The sequence below is a fragment of the Hydra vulgaris genome, chromosome 09, assembly GCF_038396675.1.
Source record: "Hydra vulgaris chromosome 09, alternate assembly HydraT2T_AEP".
Taxonomy (NCBI): domain Eukaryota; kingdom Metazoa; phylum Cnidaria; class Hydrozoa; order Anthoathecata; family Hydridae; genus Hydra; species Hydra vulgaris.
This window is the reverse complement of record NC_088928.1, coordinates 6,433,101-6,450,259: the sequence shown is the minus strand read 5'-3', so window position 1 is coordinate 6,450,259 and position 17,159 is coordinate 6,433,101. Positions and strand designations below refer to the sequence as shown.

Below are 17,159 nucleotides of genomic sequence, written 5' to 3'. Positions count from 1 at the left end.
TTATGAATCCTTGCTGTTAAGTGTCTGGAGGTTTCTCCAATATAACTGGCATTACATCCAGCACAAGAAATTTCGTAAACAACATTGGATTTGAGCAGCTTAGGAAGTGGATCTTTTACACATAAACTGTTTGTAATTTGTTGGTACTGAAAATTAAATTAATTATAACATCTTTACAATATTTTTTAATGACTTTATTAACTTTAGATTTAGTAAAATTTGAGTAAAATCCTATAAATGGAAGGTTATAGTATCTTATATTATTGTTATCTATACTATTTATCACAGATGGATTTGACTTTTTATCAACAAATAATTTAATTTCAGTGTCAATTATTTTAGGTGGATATTGGTTATTATATTATAAACTTTATTATAAACATTATTAGATAGGTTATTATAAACATTAGATAGTTATTATAAAGATATTAGATAGTTATTAGAATTTATATTATAGATAATATAGAATTCTATAATAGACAGATATTAGAAAGTTATTAGAGAAGGTTATTATAAACATTAGATAGGTTATTATAAACATTAGATAGATTTTTTATGTCCTTATCAAATCCTAGCCATACGTTGTTGATTTTATACGTTCTATCAATTATGCAACGTATAAGACTAATTTTATAACAATAGGGAACAAAACTGGAGAATTTTTGTAAAAGACCAGTATATGTTTTTTTGTGATAAACTGATGTGAAAAGCAAAACAGACTTATTGATAAGAACATCTGAAAATGCAATTTGATTATCTTGATCTTTTTCCATAGTAAATTTTAAGTTTTTATGTTGTTTATTAAGATGTGTAAAAAATTCCTGAGCTTCAAACTCTGAATTAAAAATAGCGATAATATCATCCACCTAACGTTTATAGAAAATTGTTAATGAGAAAGAGCAATTGCTAACCCATTTTTGTTCGTGAAACCCAATAAAAATATTAGCTAAAAATGGCGCTAGAGGAGAACCCATGGCAACGCTATCTAATTGATCGTAATATTTCCCATTAAATAAGAAATGAGAACATGAAATTGAGATTTGAAGTAATTTTTTGAACTGAGCTTTAGAAAAATACTTTAAACACATTTCATATTTAAAGTATAAATCAGTAGATATATTTACAGTTTCATTAAGTGAAATATTAGTAAATAAGCTTTCAACATCCCAGTGGGCACGGTACGTTTTTAAAACGTTTTTAAAACGTTTTTTAGACGTTTTTATAAGATTTAAACCTAATAAAAACGTCCAAAGAACGTTTTAAAAACGTACTGTGCCCACTGGGATCATAGGAAACTATATATTTGTTAGTTATATCAACTTGTTTTAATTCCTCAACAAAAGAAAAAGAGTCTTAGTGGAATAAAATTTAGGTATATAAGGAGACAATAAATCAGAAAGATATTTGGAAAGTTTATAATTATATGTCCTGATTGTTGAAATAATTAGTCTAAAAGGTGGTAGAGAAGAATCTTTACTGAGTTTGTGCATCTTAGGTAAAGCGTAAATTCTTTCTGTTTGTGAACCAAAAAGATAAATTTTATAGTAAACGTCATTTTCAAAACATTTATGTTTTCTAAGTTTCCTAAGATACCCTTGCAAAGATTGTTCTCTTTTAATTGTTAGATCGTCTTTTAACTCCTTAAATTTAGTTTTATCACCTATTATGTTAGTTAAAGATATATATATATATATATATATATATATATATATATATATATATATATATATATATATATATATATGTATATATATATATATATATATATATATATATATATATATATATATATATATATATATATATATATATATATATATATTTGTGCGGCTGTGGTACAGTGGTAAGAGCGCTTTCTTAACAAACAGGAGATCCGGGTTTGAAACGAGCATTGGACATATATATATATATATATATATATATATATATATATATATATATATATATATATATATATATATATAAGGTCTTATTGTTAAAAATAAAATATTGTATTGTTATAAATAAGGTCTTATTGTTTTTTAAATTCAGTAAAAAAACCATTAGTTGGTACTTTTATAGAGTGGTTTTTAAAGAAAATAGTTGACTAACCTTAAAAAACCCTTATGAGGACCATTAATAAACAGTTAAGGTGAATTTCTATTAAACCTAAATTTTACGCCAACTTTAAAAGTATAGAAAAAATAATCACATGAACACGTAATTTTTCTGTCAAAAATTAAAATGCTCCTGTAATTGTTTTTCTTTTTTTATTTCCATTCCCGTAAAAAAACGGATCAGCGGAAACTCATCCTTAAATACCTTGGGGTTGTCCATAAATTACGTCACGCTCTAGGAAGAGGGTGGTAGGCGTTAGTGGTTTTGTGAGGACTGATAGGGGATACTTGTTACTTAAGTGTTACGAGGTTGTAACGAGGTGAGGGAGGGGGTTAAAAAAGTTGAAAATTGGGTGACGTAATTTATGAACGCCCCCTTACAATGCAGATGTTTAGTAAACAACAAGTAAATGTTGTTTATTTGTCTTATAGTGTATAGTGTGGCGCCTTTTAAAGCGATTATCAGAAAAAAAGTGTGATTATGCGTCAGACATTAATCGGGATATAAACAAAAAAAAGCATGCAATAAGTGAAAACCCATGCAAACCCAGTTTACACGCAATTTTTATTTTTATTTGAGTTAGAAAAATGATTGTTGAAAAAAATACTTATTAAATAAAAAAATAAAAAATAAAACACAATTACATTTTAATGGAAAATAATAATAAATATGCTACATAAAAGCAGTGACGTTTTCAAGATATTTTCTTTATGTTTTAGTTTTGCTACTTTTGGGCGTTGTACAAACACACAACTTTTACAAAGCTTTGATTTTAGTGAGAGCGGAAATTTTACATGGTCATAACTTTTGAACTTTAAAATGAAACTTAAAACCTGTCAACAAAATTAAGGTGTTAAACCACAAAAAAGACACAATTTTTTTGAAAAATTAAAAAAAAACTGATAAAAAAGTACAGAAATTTCATTAAATGAAAAATAAATTACTTGGCAAAGTAAAAAAAAAAAAGAAAAAGAAATTACTTGGCGAAGAAGATAAAACAAACATAGAAAAGCATAAACTACGCCACGCTATAAGAGGGAAGGGGTTGTTGGAGGTTTTGTGACGACTCATGCAAAACTTGCTACTTATGTGTTACGATTTTGTGACGAGGGAGGGGGGAGGGAGGTCAAAAATGGTCAAAATTGCGTGACGTAATTTATGGACAACCCGAATCAGCTTGCAATTTTTCTTTCGCTAATTTTTTATTTATTTTTTGCAAATTTTTATACAATAAACAATAGATGTGTTTGAGGTTGCTAGTGCGTTACTAAAATAACACAATTGTTAATGTAGATTTTTATCACATTTTTAAAAACAAAACTCTGCGCTATACATTAAAAGAAAAAGAATAAAACTTTGAATAAGATAAGTTAAAAACTATATTCTCACATTTGGTCCAAAAAAAGGCCCAAATTTTAATTGTTTTCTACCACCTTAAATTTAGTATAGTCTGCTAAAAATAATATTTTATTGACGCATAGTTCTGACTTTTCCAGGTAGAGAGAGTAATCTTTTTTGGTTACTTTTGTTCCCAGACTCTAACCACCGCAATTTGTGGTGTTTAGAGCCTGGATACAAAAGTTAAGCTACATTAAGTGTGGGGTATAAAACACATAAATATAAAGAGGTGTGAGTTTTTATATACACTACCGGCAATTAGTTTGAGACCAGCGGTTAAAAACGGTATTTACATTTCAAAAATAAATATATTTGATTATCATATTTAAATTCCTTTATTTTTGGATCAAAAATAAATAGAGCACAATAAAGTGGATAGAATAGGATATCGGCATTTTTGCACCCAAAAATTTGCTTATGTACAAAAGTATACAAAAGTGTGCTGAGTTCTTCCAGCATAAAAGACAATACAAATATTATTTTTAACTGTTACTTAATTTTGATTAATGACTTGTAATTGATACTGAAAATATAATTGTTCTCGTTGGTAGCTTCTTGTAGATTTACTTTATGCAGATCCAATATAGTATATAATGACTTGCAAATGAATATACAAATATTGTATTATTTGAACTGTTTATTTTTTTTTAGTTTCTATTTTGTCGTACTAAAATGGCTCCAGTTCGAGAATTAAGCTTTGAACAGAGAGTTCGCATTGTTTTACTTGATGAAGAAGGTGTTTCAGAAAGAAAAGTTGTCGAAAGAATGAAAATATCAAAGACTGGAGTTCACAATACAATCAAGCGTTTCAAGGAAACTGGTCAATATTGTTACTTACCACAACCTGGACAGCCTAGAAAGATAGATGAACATGGTGATTGTCGTATTACAAGATTATCTATGTCAAACAGAAAATTAACAGCTCCACAAATAACGAGAGAATACAATGAAACTGCTGAAAAACTTGTTTGTGTCTGGACAATAAGAAACCGTTTGATGAAAGCTGGACTTAGAGGGCGTGTGGCTGCCGAAAAACCGTTGCTAAGGAAAGCAAACAAGGCGAAACGACTACAATGGGCTCGCAAACATGCCAACTGGACAATAAGTCAATGCAAAACAGTAGTATGAAGCGATGAGTCCAAGTATGAATTATTTGGCAACAAGAGAAAAATATTTGTACGCCGGCACCAGAATGAACGTTACATTCCGCAGTGCATTGTGCCTACTGTTAAACATGGAGGAGGTTCAATAATGGTATGGGGTTGTTTTGCAGGTCACAAAATAGGAGATTTGATAAGAGTTCGTGGAATTATGAAAAAGGAGCAATACAGAGAAATTTTGGAGAATCATGCCGTTCCATCTGCTTATCAAATGGTGGTTCGACGCCAGCCAGTTTTTATGCAAGATAATGACCCAAAGCACAAATCTAAACTTTGTACAAATTATCTGAATCAACTAGTACGAGAAAAAAACCCTTACTATAATGGTCTGGCCTGCGCAGTCACCAGACCTCAATCCCATTGAGCTTCTTTGGGATGAAATAGACCGGTATGTGAAGAAACTCCAAATAAAATCTGAGGAACATTTATGGGAGTTACTGCAAAAGGCTTGGAAAGCTGTAACCATGGAAACTTTAAACAAATTAATCTTTCGTATGCCAAGAATATGTAAAGCAGTTATGAAGAAACGTGGTGGTTATACTGATGAACGCAAAGTTTGAAACTTGTGCAAAATAATAAAGACCTTATAATTTAACCTTATAATGTTTGTTAAGTTTTCAATTTGTTTAGAAATATTTGTGAAGAAAACTAAACAAAAGTATATTTCATGAACTAATTTGTAGTTTCTTTATTCACTGAGATCGAAAAAAACATAAACGAAAATATAACTGATAGATTTAATTGATTTTTATTAGAATTACTGTTTTCTCATCACTCAATGGTCTCAAATTAATTGCCGGTAGTGTATGTTAAAGGTAGGAAAAGAGAGAGAAAATGAAATAAAGCATATTTGAGTGAGTAGCAATTAGAATGTAATGGTATTTTGCTTCTATGTTAAGTGAAGCTTTTGTTAGTTTAATATAAGTACTCATTTTAATTTTAAGTTCATATTTAAAGTAGGCTCTGTCTGGAATGGAAAGTGAATTAATAATTATAGAATTTTTACATTTAGGAGATAATAAAAAATATTTATTAACATGGGAGGTTTTATCAACGTTGAAATGTTCCAAAATCCTTGTTACATTGTGTCAGATGGTTTTTTGTTGCATTTTGTCAGATGGCTTCACTTAGCGTTACAACTAGTACATTCAAATTTATGTACAAAAGATTTCAGCTTATTAGGTGAAGGTTCTTTCAATGAGAACATGCTACCAATTTTGAAAGGTATTAAGCTAATATAACTTTGATTTTTTTTTCTGTACAATATTTTTTGATATACTTGTTTAACTGAAATTAAATCGGAAGTAATGAATATCACGTGGTTTTAAAGAATGTATTTTTTTTAAAATAAGAGATAAAGTTGTTTAGTGAAGATTTTCAAGTTTTTTTAACTAAGTTGTGAGAGAAAGAATTGTTTTGAAGAGTTTGTTTAACTTTTTAAACATCTAGAAAGAAACAAATGCAATTGCTACTAATTTTGAACACCTTATTAAATAGAGCTTTAATGAGTCCCATTTTATAATTAATACTGGTGAAGCTATGAAATTTAGTTAATAGATTGTAGTTTTTTTTTATAAAAGGTTTATGCCCCCAGTTTATCATTTCATAAACTAATTAAAACATTAAGGAAATTTTTTGTGACCTTAAAGTTAGGATATTGATTATTAATAGCTGCTTTTTTAATTATTCATCTTTTTTTTTTTTTTCTTGTTAAATCCTGTGTTAAATCCTGACTTAATCCTGTGTTAAATCCTGACGGTTTTAACACTGAGCACAGCGGAACAGCAATTAATCCGAAAGTTCACGCCTCAATCCTTAAAAATGTCTCATAAATGGCCAGACCGACTTCGAACCACGGACCTTCAGTTCTGAAGCCAGAACTCTAACTCTATTCAAGCTCTGTGCATCTTCATTATTCTTAAAGGTACAAAAGATGTCATCTACATATCTTCCGCATAAAACTAGTTTTTTGCAATTATCATTTTGTAGTCATGTGCTTTTATGATGACTTAAAAATAAGTTAACTTAAGTAAAAACTAGCGGAGACCCTATTATATACTTTTATTAGTATTTAATAATCCATCAACTGGGTCAAAAATTTCATTTCTAAATAAAAAAAGTCTTTGTTTAGTAAAGAATTCGTATAGTTTTTGAAAATCAGTTTTGGAAACTTAAATATTGGGAGTTTTTTTTTGCAATAAAATTGACAGCAATCGAGATTACTTCTTCTAAACGAATGTTTGTAAAAAAGCTTTTGTTGTATATAAACTTGTACTTCTTAGCTGTCGCAGTGGGCAATAGACGCGTTTTAAACGTCTAAAACGCGTACTAAAACGTTTTAATGCATATTTGAGACGTTAAAACACGTCTTGTGCCAACTGGGGTAAACCTAAGCACATAATGCATAAAACTATACAACAAGGGTTTCGAAACATCTCAACTTTGATAAAATCTTACACATTAATAAACATCTCAAATCGTAATAAAAAAATTTTTTATAACTAGTATTACGAACTTAGTAATTGACGTCACTTCCCGTTATCAAAAATAATACGATTAGTTGAACTAGAGATATTAATTATAGGTAATTAATAGGCTATATATAACCCATTGTGTAGTTTTTAATTCTGTTAAACTTTATAAATATTAAAAGCCAAAATATGTAATATGTTTATTTTTACGGTTTGCAGCAATTTTATCAAATATAAAGTTAGTATAGATGCAAAAATATGAACAACATATGTACACAACATATGTACACAAAAAACATGTGCTTTTTTAACCCTAAATACTCCTCTTTAAAAAAAAAAATGAAATTTTTTTCAATTAGGAACTACTTATCGAATTCCGTAAAAAAATATTTAAAAATATAAAATTTGAAAAATCTTCAAGAAACGTACGTAAAATCCTATATCCGCCTAGTAAAGCACCGTGCAATAGTTCAAAGACTCAAACAATGACAAAATTGTTATTAGCAACAATATCTACAATTCCGTAAAAAAACCAAGAGAACGAACAAATGGATAGAAAGCTATTTAGATAAATGTGTGTCACCTATATACTATGGAGATAATAAACTCTCTAACCCTTCTATATTAAAGTGTGGTGTTCCTCAGGGTTCAATACTTGGGCATTTGCTTTCTTCAATCTATGTTAACGATCTCTATCGGGCATCAAAAAGAATTTCAACTATAATGTTTGCTGATAATAGCAACATTTTTATCAAAAAAAATTATAAACGAACTGTGCATAGAAATGAATCAAGAATTAGGAAAAATTTCTGGATGGTTTGGTGCGAATAAACTTTCTATTGACTCAAGTAAGACGAAGTTTTCTTTATTTCATTTTTCTTATAAAAAAAAAGAACTCGAGTCTTTTCTTCCGAAATTGTTTATTGAAAATAGAGAAATAAGTAGGGATAATGTTACTAAATTTTTAGGTGTTTTTATTGACGAAAATCTAAATTGGAATAAACATATCGCCTATTTAGGTAGTAAAATATCTAAAAGTATCCGAATAATATACCGATCACGCCATTTATTGAAAAAGCTGCTACTCAAACAAATCTACTGTAGCTTTGTTCAAAGTTATTGAAATTACGGTAATACAGCATGGGGTAGTACCTATAAAAGCAAACTAGAACCTCTCTATCGTAAACAGAAGCATGCTATACCAGTAATTAACTTTAAAAATAAAAAAGAACACACAAAGCCTCTTTTTGAACAGATGTCTTTACTAACATTGTTTGAACTAAATATATATAACGTTCTAAGTCTTATGTATAGTGCAAAATGTATAATGTAAAATATGTATATCTTATGTATAATGTAAAATGCAAAAAACTCCTTCAATTTTCTATAGTCTTTATAAACAAAAGCCAGAGTATAAATACCTGTTGCGCACAAATAGTACCATTTTAGAGCCTTCATGCAAAACTAAGCTTAAGCAACTTAAAATTACTTGTCGTGCACCTCATATCTGGAATAAGTTTTTATTACTTAATCAAAATATCGTTAACCTTGAAAACTTAAATAGCTTTAAAAAAACTATTAAAAAGAGTATTTTAAAGTATAAAAATTTACTTACTGATTTTTTCTAAATTTGTTCACTGCAAGCTTCTTATATAAACTCTTATTTTTTAGTATACTTTAATATATATTTCAAACATTGCGTTATCAATAAACGTGGTAATATTAAGAAAAAGTAACGATATATGTTTGTATAATTGTCATCTTACATTTTAATACAATTATAATGTAACAATTTAACGTAAAAATTTTGTAAATATTTTTATTTTTCTATACGTATATATATATATATATATATATATATATATATATATATATATATATATATATATATATATATATATATATATATATATATATATATATATATATATATATATACAGAGCCGTACCACGGGCGGGGCCGGCCGGGCCGCGGCCTGAGGCACCAAAATTGGGAGGGCGCAAACTTTAATAAATTAAAAAAACAATAATCAGTTTATGAAACTAATTTTTACGGCGTCGCTGCTGTTGATAAGAAAATTAATTAAAATTCCGCCTCTTGACACAAACTCTTAAATATTAAAGCTCATATACTGAATAAAAAAGCGCCCTATAAAACTAATATACCTTTGATAACTTTTGAGCATTATAATTCTATTATGAGTCGAACCCAAAAGTTATCTGGTGCTGAATTTAAGAAGAAAAGAAAACAGCGCCAAGAAAGTGACGAGAAACTACAAAACTGTTTCAAAAAGTGGTTGGTAACAAACTCAGTGGAGAAACAAATTATTTCAGAGGATAGTTGTATTGAAATGACAATTCAACAGATCCTATAATTGACTTTAATTGAGTTCAGATCATCATTTGGAATTAATTGAAGAGGAGATTTTCATCAGCCAAAGTCAAAAAGATTTTTGCACAACTGATTCAGCACCAACCAGGGAAGATGAAAATGCCTAGCTTTCAGGCCCAGCTGAAATGGACGAGGATGAACTTCATTCAGAAATCTCAGAAATTCCAGTGGCCTCGGAAGAAAATTTTCAACATAGGGATCCAGCAACATGGCCTAAAATAACGGACAAAACAAGATGCTTTTTGATTGAGCATAGGCCAGAGCAAGACAGAAGAGAATTTTTCCCGAACACGCTGTGTGATTTTGACAACAGAATGCGACACTTCAGCTCAAAATGGTATGAAAAAATTCATCCCAATGGTAAAAAATTTGTTCGCACTTGGCTGCAGTACAGCAATAAAAAAGATTCTTTATTTTGTTTTTACTGTTTGTTATTTTTAACAACAAAAACCGACAATTTCTCAGAAATTTCATAAGGGTTTTATGACTGGAAAAAACTAAACCCAAAAATTCCTGAGCATGAAAACAACAATGAACACCAAAGATGCTATTCTGATCGGAAAATCTTGAAAAAAACCTCAAGGAAGGAAAGACCCTGAATTCTGATCTGTAGAGAGCTATTAGTGGAGAGATGAAAAAGCGGAGAGATATCTTAAAAGTGATTGTTGATGCAGTTTTGTTCTGTGCCAAGAACAATCTTGCCCTTCGGGGAACAACAGAAGACATCGGTAAACAAAACACTGGCATTTTTCTGAGCTTAATTGAGTTGATTAGCCATTATTATCTTTTAGTGGCTGAACACATTGCGTCCGTTAAAGCAAAAAAAACCACAACATCCTACTTTTCTCCTTGAATTCAAAATGAGCTGATTGCGTTACTTGGGCAGAAAGTCAGGAAAGAAATTTTGTCAAACATCAAAGAAGCTAAATACTACTCTGTTCTGTTTGACTGCACTCCAGATACCTTCCACAAAGAGCAGATGACTCAGATCATCAGGTATGTCCACATCAGTGATGAAACCTGCACAATTAAGGAAAGCTTTGTGGACTTCATTGAATCTCACCAATAAACTGGAAAAGGTCTTGCAACAGAGATAAGTGAAAAACTGGAGAAGGATGGTCTTAGCATTCCCGATTGCCGGGGCCAACGCTATGACAATGGAGCCAATATGTCTGAAAAATACACTGGCGTCAAAGCTCACATCCATTCTCTTAATGAGTCAGCAAGATTTGTTCCATGCGCAGCTCACACTATAAATCTTGTTGGTGTTCATGCTGCTGAGGTTTCCCCACTCATGATTACGTTTTTTGGAAAGGTTCAAGCCATCTTTAACTTTTTTTCAAGCTTCACCTCAAGATGGAAAAAACTGATGAAAACGTTGACCATCTCATTAAAGGGAAATAGTGACACAAGATGGTCTACCAAAAAAGAAGCAATTACACCATTGCACAGAGAAATCAAAGATGTTCTTCAAGTTTTGGAATCCATTATCCACAATCCCATGACAAATACTGTCACAGTTAGCAGTGCAAAAGAACTTCTCATTCATATTGATTTCAGTTTTTTGAGTTTGTTGGATTCCTGGTGTCAAATTCTTTCTCTAATTGACCGGGAAAACAAACTGTTTCAGTCAAAAACCATTTCAATTAACATTGCCGTAAAAAAAATGAAATGGTTGAAGGCTTTCATTCAGAATTTTTGAGATGTTGAATATTATCAAAGATGCCACAGAAAAAGCTAACCAGAGCGGAATTGATGGTGGCTTTCCAATTAAGAGGAAGCGCAAAGTGAAGCGAATAGCACTTTATGAAGCTGAAGATGACTCTCACCTTCTCACAGCAGAAACAGAACTCGGATCTCAGTGCAACCTTGTGTTTGACAGCATTATTACACAAATAGAGAGGCGGTTTGAGGCTGATGTCTGCTGTATTCTCTGATTTTGGCTACCTCAGTGGGTATTCACTCTCTAAAAGTTCAGTGGATGAACTCAAGAAAAAAGCTGCAAATTTATCTCAAATTGACAAGGCAGATTTAGATTCTTCCAATTTCCAGTCAGAAATGGCAAGCTTTAATCAATCAAGCTGCCGCAATGATGGACAAATTTGAAAAATCTAGCCCAATCGACATTTTGAAGCTCATTCATAAATATTCTTTGACCGATGCTTATCCCAACAAAACAATTGCTATTCGCATCTTCCTCACCATACCAGTCACAGTTGCTAAGTGTGAGAGAAGTTTCAGTAAACTTAAGCTCATAAAACACTATATGAGATCAACAATTGGCCAAGAACGTTAGTCTAGTTTGACTATAATTTCAATTGAAAATGAAGTGGCAAACAACATTGATTTTGATGATGTCATTAGTGAACTTGCCTCAAGAAAAGCCAGAAAAGTGGCATTGAACTAAAGTTTGTGCAACCTTAATGACAAATTTTACTTATAACTTGATGGGATAAATTTTGTGATCAATAAATAAAATTTTCTTCTTTTCTTTTTTTTAAGGAGGGGGAGGGGGAAGGGAGGGGAAGAGGGGGCGCAATTTTCTTTTCTTGCCCGAAGCGCAAAATTGGCTCGGTACGGCCCTGTATATATATATATATATATATATATATATATATATATGTATATATATATATATATATATATATATATATATATTTGTTAAATTTGATTAAAACGGCTGCGTATAAACATTTTGTTTTAAATATATTTCGATGTAATTATATATTTATTTACACAATATTTCGCTGACCTTTTGCGGTCAGCATCATCAGGTGTAATAAAAAACGTTACAAAATTGTTACAAAACTACATAAATCAAACCGTCAAAAAAGAAGACATTACAGGCGTAAAATAAAAATAGTTTTTATATAAAAATAGTTTTTTTTAAAACTATTTTTATTTTACGCCTTTAGTTTATTACTTTTTGACGGTTTGATTTATGTAGTTTTGTAACAATTTTGTAACGCTTTTTATTACACCTGATGATGCTGACCGCAAAAGGTCAGCGAAAGATTGTGTAAATAAATATATAATTACATCGAAATATATTTAAAACAAAATGTTTATACGCATCCGTTTTAATCAAATTTAACAATTATAAATATCGTATAACAAGAATATGATTTTAAAAGATATATATATATATATATATATATATATATATATATATATATATATATATATATATATATATATATATATATATATATATATATATATATATATATATACATATGTATGACAATGTAAAGCGGTTCTTGGTGATAAGACCTTTTGGTTTTCTGCAAGTTTCCCGCGTTTTTCTTACAGTCCGTATTACAGAAGTTTGTTTATTATTTATGTTTGTGATTTTTTATATTTATATTTATATTCAATCTTAAGAATCTTTATTATGTAATCACGAAAATGAATGCTATGGAACAAAAATATATTAAAAATAAAATAAAGATAAATTGAATAAAATTATCCAATTTCGAATCCAAATCATTCGATCGGAAATTTAACAATAGATAGCATCTCTTTTAAATAATCACCTAGAACAGCGAAACCGAGGATAGTGAAACCGAGGCGAGCTTTCTGTACTAAAAATTAAAACAATCTAATATATGTTCAAGAACTAGATGTACTGTTAAATAGCCAAAGTATCTTGATGAATACTTTCCTTCATAAACTATTATCCGAAGTTAAGTTATTACACCTTGCCCTAAAATTTTCTTATATTTTAACTTGTATTATGAAGTCAGTAATTGACGTCATTTCCCGTCAGTTTAATTAAAATGGTTGAACTGGAGATTTTATTTATATATAACTAATACGTTATATATAATCCATTCTGTAGTTCTTTAATTGTGTTTAACTTTACGTTTTTTAAAAGCTAAAATATAAAAATAGACTTTTTATTACGGTTTACAACAAGTACTAACTTAGTCTCCATTCTTGACAGAGTAAAACGAACTCAAAATTAAAGAGAGTATTTATATTAAAATTAAAAATTTTCACTCAACTTTCAGATAAAAATTATATGCATTATAGCAACTGCTCACTTAAATATATTTTATTTCATCTTTTTCTCTCGTTCTACTTTTAACATACATAAAAATTCACACCTCTTTAAAATTAAGTTTTTATACCCCGTAATTATTTACTATATATTAAATGTTACTATGTAACCATAGTAACATTTCTATAGTAATAAAATTAATGTTTTTATATGTTTATATATAATGTTAAATGTAATTAATTTATGATTTTGTATGATTACTTAAATCGAAAATCAATGAAATAGTTTTATTGTGACTAAGCTGTATTGCAACAATAAAAATGAGCTGATTGCGTCAAGGCAAAAACAAGCAGCTTTTTATCAAAACAACTCAAATGATGTAAGTTAGAGCAATAATTCATCAAACGATATTGAACTGAACATTTATTGCAAACGGCATCAAAACATTTTTTAGTTTTTTTCTAAATAGACTTTAAAACCATAAAATTTCTCATTGTGATTATTGAAAATAAAATAAAAAGTTGAAAAGGTATTAAAGAGCATAACGCATATTTTCAGAACCTAATTAAGCAGTTTTTAGACCAAAACCCAAATTAAATTTTGCGGTCCTCCTTAAAAACATAAAAGTTACAAGTCGTTACGTAAAGTAAAGTTTTTCAGATCTAAAAAATTGTTGCATTACTTGCTTTCAAGATTATGTTAATCCAATGATGCAAGTCTTTCATAAGCCATTGTGATTTGCAATTCTTTTTAATACACAGCAGCTATGAGAATTATTATTCTCCAGAACATCTGGTTACAATCAGAGAAAAATGCTCAAGATCATTTCCATTGTAAATTCTGATTTATTCTTTATTTCCCGCCAAAATAAAAAAACACATAAATAATATTTAAGATTTCTAAACTTTTTTCTTTCTATACTTCACACATTCTCATTTTACTAAAAATAAATAGATTGTATATTGGGCGGCTTTCAGAAATAGTTTATAAACTTTTGACATTGGTATTTATAATAATCTCTTTAAAACTTAAAACAAAATTTAAAACGTTGAACTTTCTTCGGTTTCTTTTTTTGAAAAAAGAAACCGAAGAAAGTTCAACGTTTTAAATTTTGTTTTAAGTTTTCGGACTAAATTGGAAAGTTACATAATCCTTCTGTATCGCACACTTAAAATATGGTAAACTAACCAATTTCTGGCCACTTTGCCTTTATTATTTAAAAAAATAATTTCGTTTCTCGTAATATAAACAAACAGACTTAGATTTAAATGAGTTACTTAAAGATGAATACAATTATATAATTTTTTACTATATTTATAATAATATAATTTTTACTATATTTATAATAAAGATTATATGTAATAAAATTTCAAAGCAAATATTAATTTTTATAAAACAAATACAGTGTTTTTCTTACCTAATATCATGACATATAACACAAATATAATCTTTATACAATGTTTTTTCTTACATGTTACATTGCCTCAAAGAGGTCAGAAAACGGTCAGGAAATTCATTTCTATCGTTAAAAATTAAATCTGACCTCTCCGACTGCTGCATCTGACTCGTGTTACTAGCTAGATAAATCATAAATGGGTCGGGTGAGTTGATTACTGTTTTTTTATGTATATATTTCAGAAAAAAGGTGTGGATAAATATTGTGAACGCAAATATGTCTAAAATATGATTTAAGTAATGGAAAAATTATTTTTAAGAAAAAGTTTGTGTAAAACATTTAATAATCTTAGTAGTTTTTATGTTAAATTTTGATAATAAAAACATTTAGCAAATAAACCTAAATAACCTCTTAAAGTAAGTTTTTGTAAACGTTATTTTTAGAAAATTAAATTTCTCAGAAATTTCAATTTTAGAATGGGAACTTGACCGTGGGGTCTTTAACGGTTTGACCTATTTTCAGTATATTTCTAAAGAAACGAGAGTTATTGTAAAAAAGTATGCTTAAAAAATTACTTTTTATAAAGATATCGATTCTGAAAAAAAAAAACAAAGATCAGAAAATGGCTTGCTTAGAGAATCCACCAACAAAGAAAATAACCAAAATATGACTAACTTTGAGTAAGAATTTAAATTTTCAAGAATATTCATTTGATTAAATTTAAATATTTAAAAATAAGTTCAACCTTTGGTATGCTGAATTTTAATAAAACTGCATATTTAGTTTAAAATAAAAAAAATTATAATTATAAAAAAATTACGATATCAAATAAAAATTAAAAGGATCAGAGATAAAAAAGATATTTTAAAATACCAAAATTAAGAAACAGTTAAAACACAATTATCCTCTATTTGCTTCAGCATTTCTAAATAATGATTAGAGGAGATATAAAAAATTACGTGACAGGTATAAGCAGTGGCAGTTTGCACGCATAAAAAGAAATTCTGATCACACGATCAGAAATACCAGATAGTGGATGGATAGTCCGAAAGGATGAGAGAGAGAGAGTGTTCTTAGTTTTTGTGTTTCTTAAAAAAAAGAATTGTCTGCTTTTGTCTATGCTGTTTTTCTTTTTTTAATGTTTCGACTTTCGCTTTAATATCTTTGGTTTCAAACTAATTTTCAATGGTCTTTGGAATAAAGTTAGGATGCTTTTAATGGCGTTGAGCATGTCCTCTTCGGATCTATGTATTTAGCTTCCGAATAACAATTAGCTACAGAAGAATTAACCGCATAAAAAATAACTTTACACAAACGGGTGAAGTTATTTTTTATGAGCTTTCCACATTTGTTTTAATGTAATTAAGTGGTATTTTTGACGTTTTAATGTAATTAAGTGGTATTTTTGATGTTTTAATGTAATTAAGTGGTATTTTTGATGTTTTAATGTAATTAAGTGGTATTTTTGATGTTTTAATGTAATTAAGTGGTATTTTTGATGTTTTAATGTAATTAAGTGGTATTTTTGATGTTTTAATGTAATTAAGTGGTATTTTTGATGTTTTAATGTAATTAAGTGGTATTTTTGATGTTTTAATGTAATTAAGTGGTATTTTTGATGTTTTAATGTAATTAAGTGGTATTTTTGATGTTTTAATGTAATTAAGTGGTATTTTTGATGTTTTAATGTACTTAAGTGGTATTTTTGATGTTTTAATGTAATTAAGTGGTATTTTTGATGTTTTAATGTACTTAAGTGGTATTTTTGACGTTTTAATGTAATTAAGTGGTATTTTTGATGTTTTAATGTACTTAAGTGGTATTTTTGATGTTTTAAGGTAATTAAGTGGTATTTTTGATGTTTTAATGTAGTTAAGTGATATTTTTGATGTTTTAATGTAAATAAGTGGTATTTTTGATGTTTTAATGTAATTAAGTGGTATTTTTGATGTTTTTAATGTAATTAAGTGGTATTTTTGATGTTTTAATGTAATTAAATGGTATTTTTGATGTTTTAGACTACTTTTACATTTTACGTTTTAGAACACTTTTAAGGAGGACATTTTTTTTTGTTGTTTTAATTTTTTAGATTTGAGTTTTATTTCATTAACTCATCACAGGCTAAATTACTATTTTACACAGGCTAAACTGCTAATAATTCTATGCGTTTTGATTATTTTTTTTTTATGTGTCGGATTTTAAAAACATTTCACATAAAGAATTTTAAAAAAGGTATAAAAAA

At 28.6% G+C, this 17,159-nt stretch overlaps 1 protein-coding gene across 1 annotated transcript; it reads left to right on the top strand.

Annotated features, from left to right (window-relative positions):
* Positions 1-4,167: 4,167 nt before the first annotated feature.
* On the top strand, positions 4,168-4,623 carry LOC136085223 (uncharacterized). Its single transcript, XM_065806511.1, has one exon. The coding sequence runs from the start codon at positions 4,168-4,170 to the stop codon at positions 4,621-4,623; it is 456 nt and encodes a 151-aa protein (XP_065662583.1).
* Positions 4,624-17,159: the final 12,536 nt, after the last annotated feature.